This window comes from Candoia aspera, chromosome 1, assembly GCF_035149785.1.
Source record: "Candoia aspera isolate rCanAsp1 chromosome 1, rCanAsp1.hap2, whole genome shotgun sequence".
Classification (NCBI taxonomy): Eukaryota; Metazoa; Chordata; class Lepidosauria; order Squamata; family Boidae; genus Candoia; species Candoia aspera.
This window is the reverse complement of record NC_086153.1, coordinates 128,844,301-128,862,871: the sequence shown is the minus strand read 5'-3', so window position 1 is coordinate 128,862,871 and position 18,571 is coordinate 128,844,301. Positions and strand designations below refer to the sequence as shown.

Genomic DNA, 18,571 nt, shown 5'->3' with positions numbered 1-18,571 from the left:
AGAGTTAACAGGCCCATTAGCCAGGTCAACCTTAATTCTGGCGCTATCAAGGTGCCCACAGTAATTAAGTGGTGACATCCAAATTTTAGAGTAGGTTGAACTCTTTTTCTTCTAATACCAAATGATAATTTTCTTAACTAACTATACAATTTATCTTAGTAATCCAAGTCTTCCAAAAGATGTCAGCATTGAGATTTCATAACCAATTAATTCAGTGGAATAAGACAGATGGAAGTGGTATTTGTTATATATATCATCTAATTAACATTATATATATTAAGTCAGAAATCTCTCTCTTCTACCTCCTTCTCAGACCCAAACTGTTTATGTCTTGGAAACTTAATAAAGCCTGGAAGATTTACAAAATGTTGGTCTCTAAACCAGACATGCTACGGGCATTTGGAATGCAACTTTTCCACAGTACTATCACTACTACAGAGGACAGAGTCTCATTCATCAATTAAAAAATAATCATTTTAACTTTACGACAACATTCACTACCACCATCTTCTACTTAGCCTTCCTCTAGAAAAAGGGGGAAAAAGAAAAAGATTGCTGAGATAAACACACAAGGTATAAAAATAATGCAAATGATCTACAGCTTAAATTATTGGTTGCAATCTCAATGGATATATAATTCCATTCATAACTATGATTCCATTGATAACAGCAATTATAATTTAAAAACACAAAACGTGATAGAGATAATCAGTATTTCCAGGATCACATATGCTGAAACTAAAAATGGATAATCACTAAGGCGCTGCAGGCTATTAAAATGTTTCCAAAATACTATAAAAAGAAGTGTTTGGACCTCACAAAAACAGAGCACCTCTCTACTCTTCATTAAAACAGCCTGCTGTTTTTCCAGGCTTCCACATGGGACTGAAAAAAGGCTGGTGCTGCTTTAAGAATGTAGTGAGTCCAAAACACTTCTTCCAAATAATTTCCAAAGACTATGCAGCAATAGCAGTCTCATTCCTGTTTGCTCAGAAAGAGGCTGAACACAAACCTCCTTTGTGACAAACTTTAAATTTGTGACAAAGGCCATGGTGGATATTTTCACTGACAGAACACTTTCTTCTATCAAGACTAGAACAAAGGCTCCCTAGAGAGCAACAAGTGCTAGTCTGAGTATTATATATGACTAGACAACCCGTGACCCAGTGGGTCATTGTTTCAGAGATATTTCCTTACCAGATTCCTCAATGCCTTCAATAATGGTAGAGCTTCTAATGTACTGGAAAAGTTCTAAAAAATTCAGGGAGACATTCAGAGATGTATCTGCCTTAAAAATAGCCAATGTTGAACTGTATAGCCCAGTCAAACATCAAGAGCTGATCACAGGAAATGTTTTATTATATTTTGTATTATGTCATAAAATGTTTTATGATGATTTTTGTGTCATAAAATGTTTTATAAAATTTGCCAAATTTCTATTCCACAGGAGTCATAGGTCCTGGATTTTGGACACATTAAGTTAGCCCATTTGAGGTACCCTGGTTCAAAAATCGTTGCCCTATGATACACTGTTTCACTCAGTTAAAGGTTACGAAGTATTGAATAGACACAAGAGTTCTAGGAGCATATAGATGGACAGGGTGGTATGTTGCTTTCCTGGCAGGAATTCTGGTATTTATAATCCTAGCCCAAGGAAAAGATGATCACTACGGACTGAGATGACTTATTATCATCATCCCTCTTCTTGAAGCTATGCCTTATCACTTTGGAGCATAAGAAAACCATGAGGGATGACTAGATTTTATTTCATTTACTTATTATCTGCCTTTTTGTTCCTGTAAACAGTAGAAATGCAACTGAGAATGAAAGTAGATACAGTTTATTTACCTTAACTAACAATTTCAATTCCACAAACATCCCTTTTAAAATTCTTCTGATACCACTATTCAAACATTTTTCTGTTTTAGGTACAGAAATTAATTTTCCAAATGAAAAAGACTTCCAACTCATAATTTATGCTCTCAACCATACTGTTATACCAGCTGTCAATGAATATGTACCCAAGCCATTTTTTTAAAAATCAGTATCATTAACTATGAAAATTAGAACATTTATTTTGAAAAAAAATTACTTTTAGAATAAAAAAACCTAAGCAAAAAGTTGTTATTTAACTTGCCATTATTGTTATAAATAATTCTCACCTGTAGTTTGTTTAAGAAGCAATAAACCATTTTGTATAGCTTGATCAACGTTATCTTTTCTAATTTTAATCTCTTCTTGAAGAACCTAGGAGATTTAGAGATCATTTAAGAATATGGGGAATGAGAGAGAAAAAGCAACAGTACATAAACACACCAAAGAAGCCATCACCAAAAGTGTTTCTATCTTCATAACAAATAAAAAGAAAAATGAGTTAATGAAATAACCAAAGAAATAAATATTACACAAGATTTAGTTATAAGAAAATCAATAAAATACAAAAGAAATCCTTGATAATATGATTAATAATGATGGTAAATTAAAATTAACAGAAAATAATGGCAAATACCAGCATTTCACTGTGCTGTTTCTCTAGTATGTCAGTATTGCAGTCTTGGACTGCCAATTTGCTCAGTTTCTCATGGACTTCATTCAACCAGTTCATCAGTTCAACTTCATCTTCTCCAAAAATCTGAGCATTGCAATAGGCTTGGTTCAGGAGCTCAGCCCTACTTCTGCTTTTCTCTTGAACCTCAGTGTATTGGGCTTCTGAAGAATCTAATTTCTCTTGGACCATCTCTTTATCTTCCCTGGAGCTCAACGTTTTTAAAAACTGACCAATATTAACTGCTTGTTGTAGATTTTTATTGTGAGTGGTGATGTCCTCCTCTAAGGTCTAAATGGAATTTTCAAAGCAGCAGCAGCACAAAAAAAGAAAGAAAGAAAGAAAGAAAGAAAGAAAGAAAGAAAGAAAGAAAGAAAGAAAGAAAGAAAAGGGAAAAGAAAATGAAAATGAAAGTTTAATAAAATCTTATGAACAAATATGGGCACAACTAAATAAAAAAGCAAAATAAATAGAACAATTTGAGTGATAAAGAAATGCATTAACGAACTAAGGGAAGAAGAAAAGGGAATTCTCAATTCTGAATGAGCAAGCTGTAAAAATAACTCCAAGGGGTTGCCCATTAAGGTCTTACTTTATGTTGAGAAATTTGTTGTTGTAATTTGGAAGCCTGGGTACCAATGGGTTCCGAATTGGAAAGCTTCTTTTCAGTAGTTGCTAACCATTCAACCAGTGGCTCTAAGGTTTCATGGAACTGCTGTGCTACGGTTGAAATCCCTTCCAATTGGCGATGCCTACAAAACGCCAAGAGAATGAAAAACAAACGTTTGGAGATCAAATATATGTGAAAGATTCCAGCCTTCAATAAAGCCACAGTTCAGAAATAAAATTTTGTGACTTTGTAACAAAAAGGAGCAGTAATTTAAATAAACACCAACCCACCATCAGAACAAAAGCTTGCAATATTTTGTACTTTTTGTTAGTCATGTTTAACTACTTCCACACTGATTAGTTGAAAGGACTGTATCCGCCGAACCACTTGTAGTAAGGGCTAGAATCATTTTAAAGTAAGTCTCACAGTTGCAAAAGGTACCAAACTTTTATTATAATAATAATAATAGTAATAATACATAATTTGCCAGCTCCTTCTATGCCCATTTGATAACCCACAGTGCCTGCCTTCTAGATATTCATCTATTTATTAACTGAGGGAATGGTTATGTCGTATTTATTTCACTAAATTCTCACACTGGCAATTCTAGTCCTGACAGTGCTAATGCATTCTCTCATTCAGCCTCAAAAGTTAATGCTAATCTTAGAACAAAAATGTTTATATTGCAGCTTCAAATTATGGAGTTTCCCATGCTGTAGCTAGAAGAGCTCCCTGCTCTACCACCAGTAAGTGAATGAAAATGTTTCAAGTACCTCATTTCTGCTTTATCAAGCAATGCAGCCCATCTGCTACCCAGGAGGCTCAGCTGTTTCAAGATCTTTTCTTTATCTGCCAGCTCTGCTGACTCTGCAATTTTTTCCCCTTCACGCTTGATCAATTCAACAGTAGGCTTGCGGTCATCTAACAATCTCTGAAGAAGCTGGAAACAAAATAATCAAAAATTGAATTGCCAGGAAATTATGGCTTTGCTACAAGGCAGTAAAAGGACGAAGAGGCAGATTATCTGAGGTCTGGCTTACTGGCAAACTGGATAGATTTAAGCAAGCTATCTTCTGAAAAGGCAGGCAGCTGATAGGATGGCATTTATGCTTCTCATTGCGTAACAGGTATCTCATTTTTTAGCAGCAACAAAATAAATAAATCCTTTTGTCAGCTGTAGAGTATTATTTTCATTTTTATTTTCATGCCTTCCTTGCTTTTATGACATAGAGTGCTTTCACAGTAGAACCTTCAATGAACTTTTGCAACAGCTCTTCGAGACAGACCCGATCAGGAAACCGACTCCACAGGAAGGCTAGAACTAAGCTTTATTGAGATAGGCTATAACAACAAAATATTCCAAGTCTGCTTGTGCTTTTCCTCCCTTCCCTCTTATACCCCAGTCGGTCAGGGAGGAGTCAGCCTCAGTCTCTTCTTAATACTAACTCCCTTCCCAGGACTAAACAAATGCTTCCGTCCTCTTTTACATAATGGTTTCTAAATATTTGCTTCAAGGCCATCTCACTGGCTCTCTATATCGTAGCAGTCCATATATTTTCAAAAGATGCTGATGAACCCTCTTACTAAGCACACAAGAATATAATACTTGATCTCACTTTGAAATTATTCTCTGAAAGGACCTCCTTTCATAATATTCACCATTTGTGCCTTTCATAATATTCACCATTTGTGCCTTTCATAATATTCACCATTTGTGCCTACTAGTCTTTGTCCCCCGATATACGGACTAGTAGAGGGTTTCTAGCCCTTATGCTGAATGCTGCCTATAGATAAGGCTTTTGTATCTGCCCTCACTTGCTATCAATTCATCTCCTGCTAATTCTGTAGCAATGACTTTTTATTTTTGATTTAGAAGGATTTTTGGGCCAGCAGTATTCCTTTTTTTTTTTTAATAATTTTTTATTATTAATTGTTCAAGATGTAATTAAGGCACATAATGCAGAATATAAGGCCGATAGAATGTAAGTCTAAGAAAGAAACAGGAAAAGCTTGAATGGTGCAGGAATAAGCAAAAAAGCGTATCAGACCAGTGGCTTCTGACCTTTTCCAGCACAGGTATAAAAGTACATAAGAGTTATTCTCTTACTATTAATTAAACATTTAGTGACATTGTATCTCTAAAATTGAACCATTCAATCATCAAAACCTAAAATCAAGACTTCATTCTTTTGCGTTACAAACGAATAGTCCAAGAGCAGCTTCCAGATGAAAACGAATCTGGTTACAGTGTTTTCTCATATCAATGCTGTCAGCCATTTGTGCCAATTCCATCAATTTAATCATCCAGTCCTCCGTTGAGGGAATTTGTGCATCCTTCCATCTCTGAGCATATAAGAGTCTTGCTGCTGTTGTTATGTGTAAGAACAGAGTTCCATGTTGCTTTTCAAGCGGGACAGCAGTACTCCTGTATGATCAATTACTAGCAACATACTTACCTACATCAGCCTTTAAAATATTTATAATATTATAGCTAAGGACCTACATCCATCCTTTTTAGAACAGAACAGCTCTATTAAATCTAACAAATAATTTTATGGTATCTTAAAGATACACTAATTTATTATGGACTAATCTGTTGTTAACTGTACTCATGAAGCCAGCAGCATGGTTTTGTTGTTTTACAGGGATTTACAGAAACTGATTAAAGAGGACTGGTTTTGAATTATAAACCATGGGGTTAAGGGAAACACAGAAAGGCTTCTTTACAATACTAAGTGTCACTGCCTGTACTTCCTGCATTTTGTTATCTCTTTGACCGCACTGTTTACCATTTCCATCATATGGCTTTGTAATTCAGTGGAACAATTTCACATGTCTGATGAACAGACAGTGGTTCATGAAAGTTTATGTCACACCAAGCTGGTAACACTTTCAGGTGTCACAAGCATTTTTTTTCTAGCTGCAGACTGGCCTGCAAGAATCATTATCTGTCGACAGTTGAGTAAATAAGACACACAAATTCACCAATTAAATCCATGCTCGCTCTGTTCTCGCAGATAAAAATATGGGCAATTAAAGAGCATGTTGTAGCCATGTACAGCATAATACAAAAGCATGTTCTGTAATTGTTTTAATCAAAAAACAGGAGAGAGGGAAGTACTTGGTTAAGGAATTGAAGGCAACCCTCTGAGAAGAGACATTGCATGGTGTTTAGTGAATCATCACCCCAGGCTGTCTCGGAAAGCAAGCAGTCAAGATGCAGCTGTGCAGAAGAAACTATATTTGAGATTCTCCTGAGTATATATTGAAAGTTAGTTTGGGAGACAATCCAGGTAAGCTAAACTTAATTGAAAATTAAGTGTGCAGCCAAGCCTTGAACTGTATTTATTTTCCCTCAGGATTACATAATTACTATTATCACAAGTAAGATCTTACTCTTGGAATGTCCTTAAAATTAAAGTGTTAGGGAGAAATTTTGTGAAAATGCAGTAAAACACAACAGGGTTTCATACACATTTATTCAGTTTGTTGGGTTTTTTAGGTTGTATTAGCCTACACTGAGGCTTTTTTGTTATCTCTGGCTTGTATATACTCTTATATGATGAATGCCCTGACACCGTAAATAAAGTGTTAACTGGTAACATGCTATCAAGTTGGTGCTGATTCTTAGCAACCACACCAATAGACATTTCCAGGATTATATGTCCCAAAAATGTAGCTGATTTACTTCATCTTGAGCTTTCCTGTATTCATGTTTCTTACATTCCAAGTCCCCCTTGTAATTCTGTCTTTGCAACTTCAGTTTTTCATTTTCTGCAAGGCAATATCACCATCTAGATGTTCCAAAGACTTCAATCTGGATTTAATCCAATCTAATCTTTGTAAACACCACTAGCATTCTCTTCAAAGAATTTTATTAAGCATTTTAATTACAACAGTAAAAATAATACAACTAAACTTAGAGAAAGAAGAGGGAATGGAAAAAAGAATTTAAAAATGCAGGAAAAAGAAGAAAAAGAAAAGAGAATGAAGAAGAAAAAATGTATTAAGAAGTGACTTCCAACCTTCATGAAAACAAGTATTAACAAATTTAGTAACTCTTCACCCCTCATAAGGTTAAACAGATATCTCTTCATCCCATATCCCATCCCTTATCTATAAGCAATTCCATAAAACATCAACTTTTCAATCCTGGTATCAGCAAAAAGTCCATAAAAAGTTGCCAGAACTTTGCAAAAAAAGAAAGATTTATTTCAACCTTGATCAAATAAACCAACTTTACATTCCTTCCTTTTACTTCTAACAGTATTAATCTTTAATTCAACTAAATGGACTGCAGAGCAGGTGGCAGTCATGGCCAGGAGGGCCTCTGCTCACCTTCAGGTTGTGCACCAGTTACACCTGTTCCTGGAGCAAGAGGCCCTCCGAACAGTCTCTCATGCCCTCGTCATCTCCCATATCGACTACTGAAATGCGCTCTACATGGGGCTACCCTTGAAGAGTATCCGGAAGCTTCAGCTGGTCCAGAATGCAGCCGCGCGGGTTATTTTTGGTGCCCCTAGATCGGCACATATAACACCTTTACTGCGTGAGCTGCACTGGATGTCAGTCTGCTTCTGGGTCCAATTCAAGGTGTTGGTTATCACCTTTAAAGCCCTACATGGCATGGGGCCAGGCTAACTGAGGGACCGTCTCATCCCCACAACATTGACCTGCCCCACCCAGTCAGGCAGAGAGGGCATGTTACGGACCCCGGCGGTAAGAGAATTCCATCTGGCGGGGTCCAGGAAGTGGGCCTTCTCTGCAGTTGCCCCCGCCCTTTGCAACATCTTGCCCCCCGAGGTGAGGCAGGCACCTTCACTTCCTTCAGGAAGGCCCTGAAAACTTGGTTCTGCCATCTCGCGTGGGGCAGGAAGGTGGACAACCATTCATGGGGTTGGCTCGCCCCATAGAGCCCTCCCACCTGATTAGAATTTTTAACCTCTTGGATTTTATACTTATTGATATTGTATTTTATATTTGTAAATTGTTTTTATAGGATCTTAATCGTTTATTATAGTTTTAATTTTATTGTAAACCGCCCAGAGTCCCTCTTTTGGGGGAGAAGGGCAATAGCAAAATTTGAATAATAATATTGTCATAGGATTTTGATTTTTTTCAATTCTTCTTTATCCCATCACACGTATTTCTTCAAGGCTTTAACAAATCCCAGGAAACTTTGAAGCTGATGCCGGGTTCTGGGGTGTTCCCAAGAAAGCACCGCTTGAATTTTGACAGGATCCATTTCAATGCCCTTAGCTGAAATCCTGTAACCAAGGTAATCCAAGCGAGACTTGTGAAACTCACATTTAGACAGCTTAGCATAAAGCTTAGCATTTCTAAGCTTGGTAAGAACCTGTTTCAGAAGTCGTTCGTGCTCCCTTAAGGATTTAGTGTAAATGAGAATATCATCCAAATACACCAACACACCTTTAAACAAGTGGTCATGTAGAACTTCATTGATCAGTTGCATAAACACACCCGGAGCCCCTGCCAAACCAAATGGGAGAACCTTATATTTGAAAGAACCCAATGGGCAATTAAAAGCAGTTTTCCATTCATCCCCCTCCCGAATGCGAACGCGGTAGTAGGCTTTGCGAAAATCCAACTTCGAGAAAACTCTGCCTGTAGACAGACGTGAGAGCACGTCTTTGACGAGAGGCAGAGGGTACTTGTTGGAAAGGGAGGCAGAATTTAGCCCGCGGTAGTCCGTGCAAAGTCTTAGGCTGCCATCCTTTTCTCGAAACAAAACAGGCGCTCCGACCGGCGAATTCGCCGGTTCAATGAAGCCTCGAGCGAGGTTCTTGTCAATGAACTCCCGCAACGCGGAGAGTTCCTTTTTAGTCATAGGGTAAATCTTTGGGTTCGGCAAGGGAACGCCAGGAAGAAGTTCAATGGAACAGTCAGTTTTGTGATGGGGGGGCAACTGGTCAGCCTCCTCTTCCCCAAAAACATCAGCAAAGTCCGAGTACGTGGCTGGAAGACCTTCCAAGGGGGACAGAGAAGGGAGGGAAGCCACAATCTCTGCTTGCCCTGCCGTTGGAGGCTTGGCACGTCCCAGAAGAGGAGCTTGATAGAAGCCATCCTCAAAGGTAATGGAGTGGGAGTGCCAATTGATGTAGGGGTTATGGGAAGCGAACCATGGGATCCCTACCACCACCAAAGGATTCCCCACAGGGGTCACTATGAACTGGATAAGTTCAAAGTGGGACCCCATGCGCAATGCAACTTCCCCCGTGAAGTGGGTTGCCGCTGCCCCCCCGCAGTAGAGCCATCAAGCTGCTGCCTTGACTAAATCAGGATGGATCAAGCACCTAGAACAGCCGGAGTCCAGTAAAGCCCAGACCTCAACAGATTTCTCCTGAAAGCCCAAGTCAATTTTGACAGCAAGAATAGGGCAATCAGCACTCACCATGTTAGAGTTGCACCCAGATTGTACCACCTGCCCCGCGGCGCCGGTTAAGACAGGTGGAAAGTGTTTCCCGCCAACTGCTCCAATGCGTCTAATTCTTCTCCTGGGGTGTAGACGTCTTCATCGTCCGCAGTAGCCAGCGCTCCTGTCACCCGATGAGTAGGGTTGACGGCTTTCTTGGTTGGCTTCTGAAGCACTTTCGCGGGATGTTCTGCCGCCTTAGCTTTGGGGCAGTCAACAGCCCGGTGACCTGGCTTCCCACAGGTGATGCATTGCCCCCGGACAAAGCGGCAATGCTTCTCGGTATCCCATCTTGAGGTAGACGGCAGAACCGGAGCACAGCCAGAGGTGACAGGCTTGTCCTCTCTTGTGGCCATCATGAAGGTGCGCTGGGCATGTTCTGCTTTACCAGCGAGGCAGATCCAATCATGCAATGAGTTGGGATCATCTCGCCCAAGAGTCCAACGCAAGACTTCGCGATTGAGGCCATCCTTAAAGCGATCAATCAAGGTGGCCTCGGACCATTCAGGAACTTTGCCTGCCAAAACTTTGAATTCCAGTGCATAGTCAGCAACAGGCTTTTGCCCCTGCACAAGTGCTTTAAGCGTGTCCTTAGCTCTTTCTTTAGCCAAGGGATCTTCAAAGTAGCACTTCAAGGCAGCCAAAAAGGCATTGAAAGAGGCCAGGGCTGGAGCCCCAATTTCCGACAGCTGGACATACCAGTCCGCAGCTCTGCCTTTCAATTTCATGGCCACCGCCGCTATCTTCTCTTCTTCCGAAGGGAAGAGGTGGCCATGCCATCTCATGAAGCTGGCAGCATTGGTGAGAAAGGACAGGTTAGCGGGGTCACCATCAAACTTCACCGGGAAGTCCCGGGGGGTTCCCCCAATCTGTTGAACCCCACTGGATGGCTCCCTATGGGAGTGGATCCCCGCGGACCCGCTGACAAGCCCCATGGTGGGGTGCTCCCTCCCTGAGCCTGTGAGGGGGAAGGCGGGAGGCTGGGCGGCCGCATCGCCCCGGGACCTTTGACGATTCTTACAAGATCCCCAAATGCAGCCGACATGGAGCGCAAGACGTGTTCCATGGATTCGATCTTGGATTCCAGGACCCTAATTCGGTCTGGCGTGGCAGAGTCCTCCAGCCCTGGTCCCTCCTGCGGAGGGCTCCTTGACACCTCAGGGCCCACCCCCAGCGGAGTGTCTGCCCAGCGGAGCTTCCATGTCGAGCAGGATGGCCCGGGCTGAGGGTCCACCAGCGCATCCCATAGAAATTGCTCCTGTCCCGCTCCGTTGTCCTGCGGGGGTTTCTTTGATCCTGCCGTAGAATAGGACTCCCCCGACTGAGAGGTTGCTCGGGCGGGGACAGGGCTTGGGTCCCTGCTCGTGAACGTCGACTCTGGAGCTTGTTAAGCCTGTTCCTCGAACTCTGTAAGATCCTCTCCCCCTTCAGCCATCGCTGAATCCTCTTTCACAAGAAAATTTTCCGGTAAAGAGCAGCGAGGTTGGTTTGAAAAATGATTCTCAGCTTTATGTGATGGTTGCCTTAATTCCAATAAAACGCTCAGACTCAAAATGACAATTCAGGTTCTGAGTTTATTTAGAAAAGGGTGCAAACAGGTAAAAAGCTGAGAATGAGAAAAGCGCGCCTAAACAAAAACTAAATAGCATCTTACAAACAGCAGCCCAGCCCCTCCCTCACATACAGTTCACCCCACATTCCCAGGTGCTCCTAACGAGCTCTGCTGCTCAACGGGCAAAGAGACCTTGACATTTCAGAGATAGTCTAAACACATTCCTCCTGGCACAGATCAGCACGTTTTTAGTACAAGGCTCGCAGCAGCACCCTCCCAGCCAGGACACGTATCAGCACCATGGCAAGCGAACCGTTACGATGCAGAAACACCGGAACGGTGAACATGACACAGCCATCCAGAGCATATGTGGGTGATCTTCTGTCTGCTCCTTATCTGGAGAGGTTCCAAGGAACTAGTCTACTCACCGGTTCCTTGGTCTTTGCCACAGTCTTTGGCTCTGCTTTTGCAGAGCTGTCTTCAGTTCACCATACCTCCCCTGGAAATCCTTGTAAACACATTAACATTCTGAAAGATCCTCAGCTTTCCCTCAGAAGCACGTTGAGTGCCATTCAACCTGAGAGGCCAATTATCCAGCACTGTATCATCAATCACTTTATCTTATCTATTTGTGTGGTTTTCTTGGTAAAATACTGGAACAGTTTACCAGTGCATTCTCTCATGCAGTATGAAATGATGCCTCTGAATTGTCACTAAAGTGATCTGCCATTCCCATCTTTATATATTGCTGCTGCCCAATATGGATGCCTGCTTGCTTTAGCTGGGCAGCTAGGATGATCTTCATGACATGGGTGACCCTGTTAGCAGTATATACTCTTGGCATATATTCCTAGCATTCTTTGCACATCCCTCCCAGGAATGCCATCCTGCCATGCCATGATAAGGCAGCACTGCAGGACTTGGGGGACTGGGGATAAAGTATATTTATATTTTGAAGATTATGGATATGTTGGCATTTTATATGCTACTTAAATCTTATGGTAAGCCTGTGGTGATCTGCAGTAGGCAGATCCAGTATAAATGCTCTTCTATACATTGATTTTCTCTGTAGAGTAGATGTATACCTAGTTCTACTATCCTATTATTGAACTATAAAAAGATGAAACAGAAAAGTAAAGGTACAGGTTCTATCTTAAAAAAGTAAGATTGCAAATTTTGTTGCTATAAACATGGATCCTCTAATACATTGTCATTTTCTTTGTATGTAGCTGATTGAGGAAGAGGAAGCTGACTTCCACCCAGCACCCAGATTTATTCAGGAACTGCCAGTTGCCAATCCTGATCCCAACATACTCTTTATTTTCTCCATGGAAGGCTGATTCTGAAAATAGAGTTGTGGGTTTTATTTTATTAGGAAGATCATGCCCTATCTATTTATATTCAAGTGCATAAATGATGCCAAAATCTAACTAGAGCACTCCAGAATAATGAAGCAGCATTACTGGAGCTAAGAAAGCCTGGGTCTTGTCAGTGCCTTGATAGGGACTATTTGTAAATTCCATGTATATTCCCTCATGTTCCATGGTATGTAAATGTATAAAAGCGAATTAGGTAATATGCACATTGGGTTTTTCATAAAAGAAGTGTGAAATCTTTTATTTGGTATGTGTGGGGCAAGGCTCAAATTACAGAATGATTGTGAGGCCAGAAAGAAACTGTCATGTTCACTGTTTCAATGTGCATTGTACATCGTAACGTTTCACATGCCATGGTGCTGACGCGTGTTTCTGTTGGGAGGGAGCTGCTGTGAAACCTTGTGCCAAGCTCTGTATCTATGTTCATTTCAATGGAATGTGTTTGGGTTATGTGCTCTGCTCGAGGTAAGATGCCTAAGTCACCCAGACTTTCATCCTCCTAAATTAGGGGACCAAAGTATTGCCCTGCTGTTGTATGCAGACAATGCGGTCATACTCTCCAGGACTCCTATAGGTCTCAAGAGAGCTTTGACATCCTTGGCCCAATATTGTATTAATAATCAGTTAGAAATAAATTATCAGAAAACAAAGATAATGACCTTCGCTAAAAGGCCGAAACTTCGCTCCTGGCATATAAATGGGCACAGAATAGAGCAAGTGACAAGCTTCAAATACCTAGGGGTAGTTGTGCATGCCACTGGATCTAGGAAACCTCACTTTTGAGTATGCAGCTGATTCTGGACAAAAATCAGCCAATGCCATTCTAAAGTTTTTCCGAAGCAAAGGCGGGCACTATATTCCAGCAGCTCTTAAGCTCTTCTAGGTGAAGTCATTAGCCCAGCTCCTTTACGGGTCCTGCGTTGGTGCTCCGACTTCAAGCATTACACCTCTGGAAAGAGTGCAGTCCAAATTTATTAGAGCAGTACTCCAAATGCTCAAATGTGTGACAAACACTCAACTTCGATTGGAAGTTGGCATGATAAAAGTCGAGGCAAGAGTGCGTCTAGCCTCCCTGAACCTTTGGCTAAAACTCAAGCATGATCCCCAAGGTTTAGCACCACTCATTTTTCAAGATTACTTCCAATCCTCTTGGTTAAAGGACATTGAATTTAGCCTCACAAAGCTAGGATTTTCTACAGATTCAATTCTTAGGATAGATTACGAACAGGCAAAATTGACCCTGAAGCAAAGGATAAAGGATATAGAGAGACAAATGGACTTACAGAAGGCCCCTCATTTCCTGTCTTCAGAGCATAATAAATATATTGTCAATACCGCTAACTACCTTTCTCAACTTGAAATTCCTAGCCATGGAAAGCTTTCTCCCTAGCTCGAAGCCATGCACTCCCTTCTGCAGTCTTGGAAGGAAGATATAAAAAAATCCCACTGCTGCAAGGCGGTGCCCTTGTAACAATGGAGAGATAGAAACTACAGACCATGTGCTTCTCCTTTGTCCTTTTTATAAAGAGCTCAGGAGTAAACTAATACCTTTGATTAGTAAATGCCCTAGATGGAAAGATATAGATTGTATGCAAATGTTACGTATAGATGAATATCCAACGGTCACGGTGCAAGTAGCCAGATTCTGCACAGCTGCTATGAAGATACGTCAGATTATGATTGGAAAAATGTAGTAATGTATCCCTTGTAATAACTTTGTGGTTTATATAACACATTTTATATATGATATTTTACTTTTTATCACTCCTTTTAATATTTTATATATATTTTTATAGACACTTATACCGGATAGAATATTAGTCATGATAATGCAAATTAATAAGATTGTTTTTAAACTTTATTAAGGGGCTCACTTACATTGTGATCCAAACATATTTTAACACCTAATTGGAACTTGTAAATTCAAATTTAAAATTATTTTAATTTAGATGGCTCATATTTTATGGCCAATGGCTAATGTGCATATATTTATAGAATTGTATCTTGTACTGGTCAGTGACCGTAATAAAATCAATTGAATTGAATTGAATAGGCAATCATTACAGAAACTCTAAATGGGAGTTAATAGAATAAGTTGCTTTTATCTCAAATATTTAACACTTTCCTCTGTTACTTTGAAATAATAATTTGGTATGCACTTCTGAAGGTAACCCTAGGGAGGCCTTATTCAACCCTGAAGCCTCTGGTTGGGCACCCCTGGTTCTATAAACAAGCATGGAACATTCTAAAATGCAGGTGGTGATGGATAAATTCCTGAAGACACTCTGGATTTTGTCCTCCCTGCCTATGCTTCAACCCCTTCCAGAGGTAAAGCAAATTCCCTTAAAAAAAAAAAAGCATGAAGAAAGACTGGCATAGGGGACAATACAGTAAAAAAAGACTATTATCCCTTCCACCCCACATTCTTCTCTGCCCCCCCATCTCAACAGTGGGCATGGTAGCCTATGAAAGTTAGCTGTATTTCCATTCCAAGTATGTCCATCTACATTGAAAGGGAACAGAAAAAAAATTCAGATAAAACAAAAAAACTAAAACGTAAAGATAGATAAATAACTTTCACTCACTTTTTGTTCCTGTATTTGGGCCTTCACAACTTTAAACTCAGCAGATGGGGGCTTCTGATTAGCCACAAGATCTTCTGTGTCAATTAACCAGCTAAGAATAGATTCAACAGCATCTTGAAATCTCCCACAGTGCAGTAATGCTTCTTGCAACTGTGCTGCTCTTTGAGCAACCTAAAAAATACAAAACAAGCCCCAACACCATATATTATCCTCTGCCCACAATACATTGTTCTGTTTCCCAACATCTTTGAGAAACTGAGGGAAATTAGAATAAAAACTAAACATTTGATCCAGTATTTGTTATTTGCAATGCTTCATGGATGTGGTGATATCTGAGTACTTAGATAATTATTTAAAATTATCTCCACAGTAGATGAACTAAAACATCTGTATTTACTCAGCTATCAAGGCAAAAGGCCTAATTCTATGTCCAGAATCACAGAGATAATCTTCACAGTTTCTTCAGTTACTCTCTTCAAGTTTACTCTCTTCAAGTTTGCACGAGTGCTTGGAGGGTAACAAAATGTCTCCTCAGTTGTCTTCAATCAGTATGGAACAGAAAATAGCATTGTACTTATCAGCTGTTATTCACATTAATAAAATAATGATCTGTTTTGGATAGACTTTTTGTTCCTTATATTTTCCAAGAATTTCAAAATAATGCTATGTCTCTTTATGTGTTATCAGCAGACTTGTCAGGGTCTAATACTATGCAATCCTTCATATTCAATTCCAAAAAGATGCTTTGGAGCAATGTGATGATTAAGTTTTAATAAACATTAAAGTTATAAGCATAATAAGTATACAGTGTTTATAATATGTTATGAGTGTATAGTAATGTATTATCACGAATATAAACTATTCATCATATAACATGATAAATTTATGTACAGAGTGTACCAAAAGTCATGCCCTATAGGCAATTTATTACATCAAATCTTCAAGTTAGTTGCCATTTTCATCTAAACACTTCCTTACTCATCTGACACATGACCTTTGAACATTCCTAAGTACAGTAACATTTTCTTTGAAAAAAAATAGTAATAATAAAACTTATTGTGATTAGCCTGTGAGGCCTGACTTTTGGTACCACTCTGTATATGCATCAACATAGCATCTGTCTGCAACTCTTTAAAGCAGAAGCTTATTTTCCCAGGATCACGTAACAGATATGGGAGCAGCCATCTGACCCTTTTGCTTGTAGACAGGTATAAAATTAGCAATCCAAATATATTTTCCAAATTATTTCCAAAGCCCTGTGTAACCCTACTGGTTCATAATTCTTTTTAAATAATACTTTGTGTTCATGTGAGAAATATTAGCCTCCTGGTACAGGAGCTCTACATGGGCACTGAAACATAGGTCACGCTTCAGACTGGGAAGGTTGCATGTTATTATACAACATGCCTACTATTTAACGACTTTGTGGTGAGGTATCAGAAACAACAATCCAGTAAAAGCAACAACAGACTATTAACAGTGAAAACACAGATTAGTACCTTTTTGTTGAGAGTTTTCCACCTTGTATTAACATCTTCAAGATCATGCTCAAGGTTATTAGTACTTGCATTTTTAGCAGCACTCTGAATAAGGCCTTGACCCAACCAATTTACCTCCTGCTGTTTAAGTTGCAGTGGTTCAACCACTTCTTTCTCAAATACCTATAAGTAGATTGAAAAGGAAGAGAAAGGCAAAACTATTTGGACAAAAGAGTCTGGAGCATGTTGATCAAAAGCTACAGCCAGAGCAGATATCTGAAGTCAAAACACAGTGTGCACCATGTTGAAAGAAAATATTTATGCACAGAATGTACATGTAAACTTGTTCTTAATGACCTAAAAACTTTAACGATTCAGTGCAAATTTTATATGGAAACTAAATAAAAGGCATACTAAAACTATGGAATACTATGAAAACTACATATATGGAATCTAAATAAGATTTAAAAACAGCTATTACAAAAATGGCAACAAACACCATGTTTAAAATGAAAACATGAATGTAATGGTCTATTTAACAGACCTGTGCATGCTTCAAAAATGACTTGGAAGAAGGGCTTCAGACCTTCAGTGTGAATGCAATGTCTCTCTCTACTAGTCAAACAGCCTGAATCTTCTCCAGCTTCTATGCAAGCCTGAAAAGTAAGTGCTAGTGCTTTAAGAGTCTCATTTGGATTTCTTAAACTGCTGTATCTTTTTTTCAGGCTCACAGGGAACCCTGAAAAAACTACAGCTGTTTTAATGCCTTGCATTCACACTTGAGGTCTAAAGCACCTTTTCCCTATCATTTTTAAAGCACGCAGGTCTAATTTTTATCTCTAACACAGTGACCTAAAAGAAATGTATCCTCACACCCATTCTTTCTGCAACCACACACTGGGCTTTTCTCTACCTATATCCAACAGTGATAGTAATTTGGAATCCATTCATTTGAATAGAATCAGCATCAGATGCAGTGCTCTGCACAGCTGCAATTTAAAAGTGGTCCAGTGCTCTTAGTTTTAACTGGAGGAGCTTGTTTTGATGTCTGCGGTTCCTACAGCTCAAGTGGCTAATGAGTTATTGGGTTCACAGATAAGAATGAACTTACTACAGTGGTATCTTAGAGGAGTCGAGGCAAAGAACTAAAGGCAACTGCAGCAATGAAACTGGATTTGGTCTTAGCTCCAGCACAAAAACAATGAACAGCAGCATTACCCATTTAAAAACAGCAGGAATGGTTAAAGAAAAAAGTGAAAATGACAGTAAACAACACTGCTGTATTTCTAGGAGATCCCATTTGGCATAGAACAGAACCATAATACCACCATAACAAAGGAGGTAAATATAACAAACTCAATCCATCAGTCTAAGGGGTCATCTGAGAATATGAAAAGGCAATCAACATAAAGTATTCTCCAGTTATCGAGATGGCAAAATTAATTAGGACAAATGATATACAACCTTTAGCCCCCTAACAGTCTTGGCAATAAGTATAACTAGTACATTTGACATTGGTGGAAATTAATACATATTGTTTTGATTGTCACCAAAAGCGTATCTTCCACTACTCAAAGTGTTGTTAGTGTTTGTGTGGGGGTAAGCTTGCACATACGCAGTAGACCCTATTTTCAGACTTATGCCCCCAAAAACAAAGAATTATATGAGAAGTTTATTCTTCTTAAAAAATGAGTCTGAAAACAACAGACGTTCACAAGTTTGCATCAAAGACCTGTGGCCATAGTTAAGGGATTTCAACACCACTTACAAATCAACGTAATGCCAATTATTATAGGAAGTCTGAAAAATGGGAAACGAATTGTACAGTATATCAGCTGGATAGTGCAGGCTCTGATTTATAAGAAAAGCATTATATCTAAAAACAAGAACTCAACCTATGAACTTTACCTCATAATAGAGGCTGCCACTCATGAGCAAAGGAAGTACACTGAGAAACAGAAAAGTGTCCTATCCCTCTTGAAATAATTACAG

The 18,571-nt window shown here is 39.6% G+C and overlaps 1 protein-coding gene across 1 annotated transcript in view; it reads right to left on the bottom strand.

Annotated features, from left to right (window-relative positions):
* Positions 1-18,571, bottom strand: part of DST (dystonin) — a 353,259-nt gene that overhangs the window by 77,277 nt on the left and 257,411 nt on the right. The window contains exons 56-61 of the mRNA XM_063313467.1: positions 16,601-16,762; positions 15,102-15,272; positions 3,929-4,095; positions 3,138-3,297; positions 2,510-2,836; positions 2,163-2,247 (exon numbers count right to left, since the gene is read on the bottom strand). Coding sequence (XP_063169537.1) covers positions 2,163-2,247; positions 2,510-2,836; positions 3,138-3,297; positions 3,929-4,095; positions 15,102-15,272; positions 16,601-16,762 — 1,072 coding nt within the window. The remainder of the gene's footprint in view (positions 1-2,162; positions 2,248-2,509; positions 2,837-3,137; positions 3,298-3,928; positions 4,096-15,101; positions 15,273-16,600; positions 16,763-18,571) is intronic.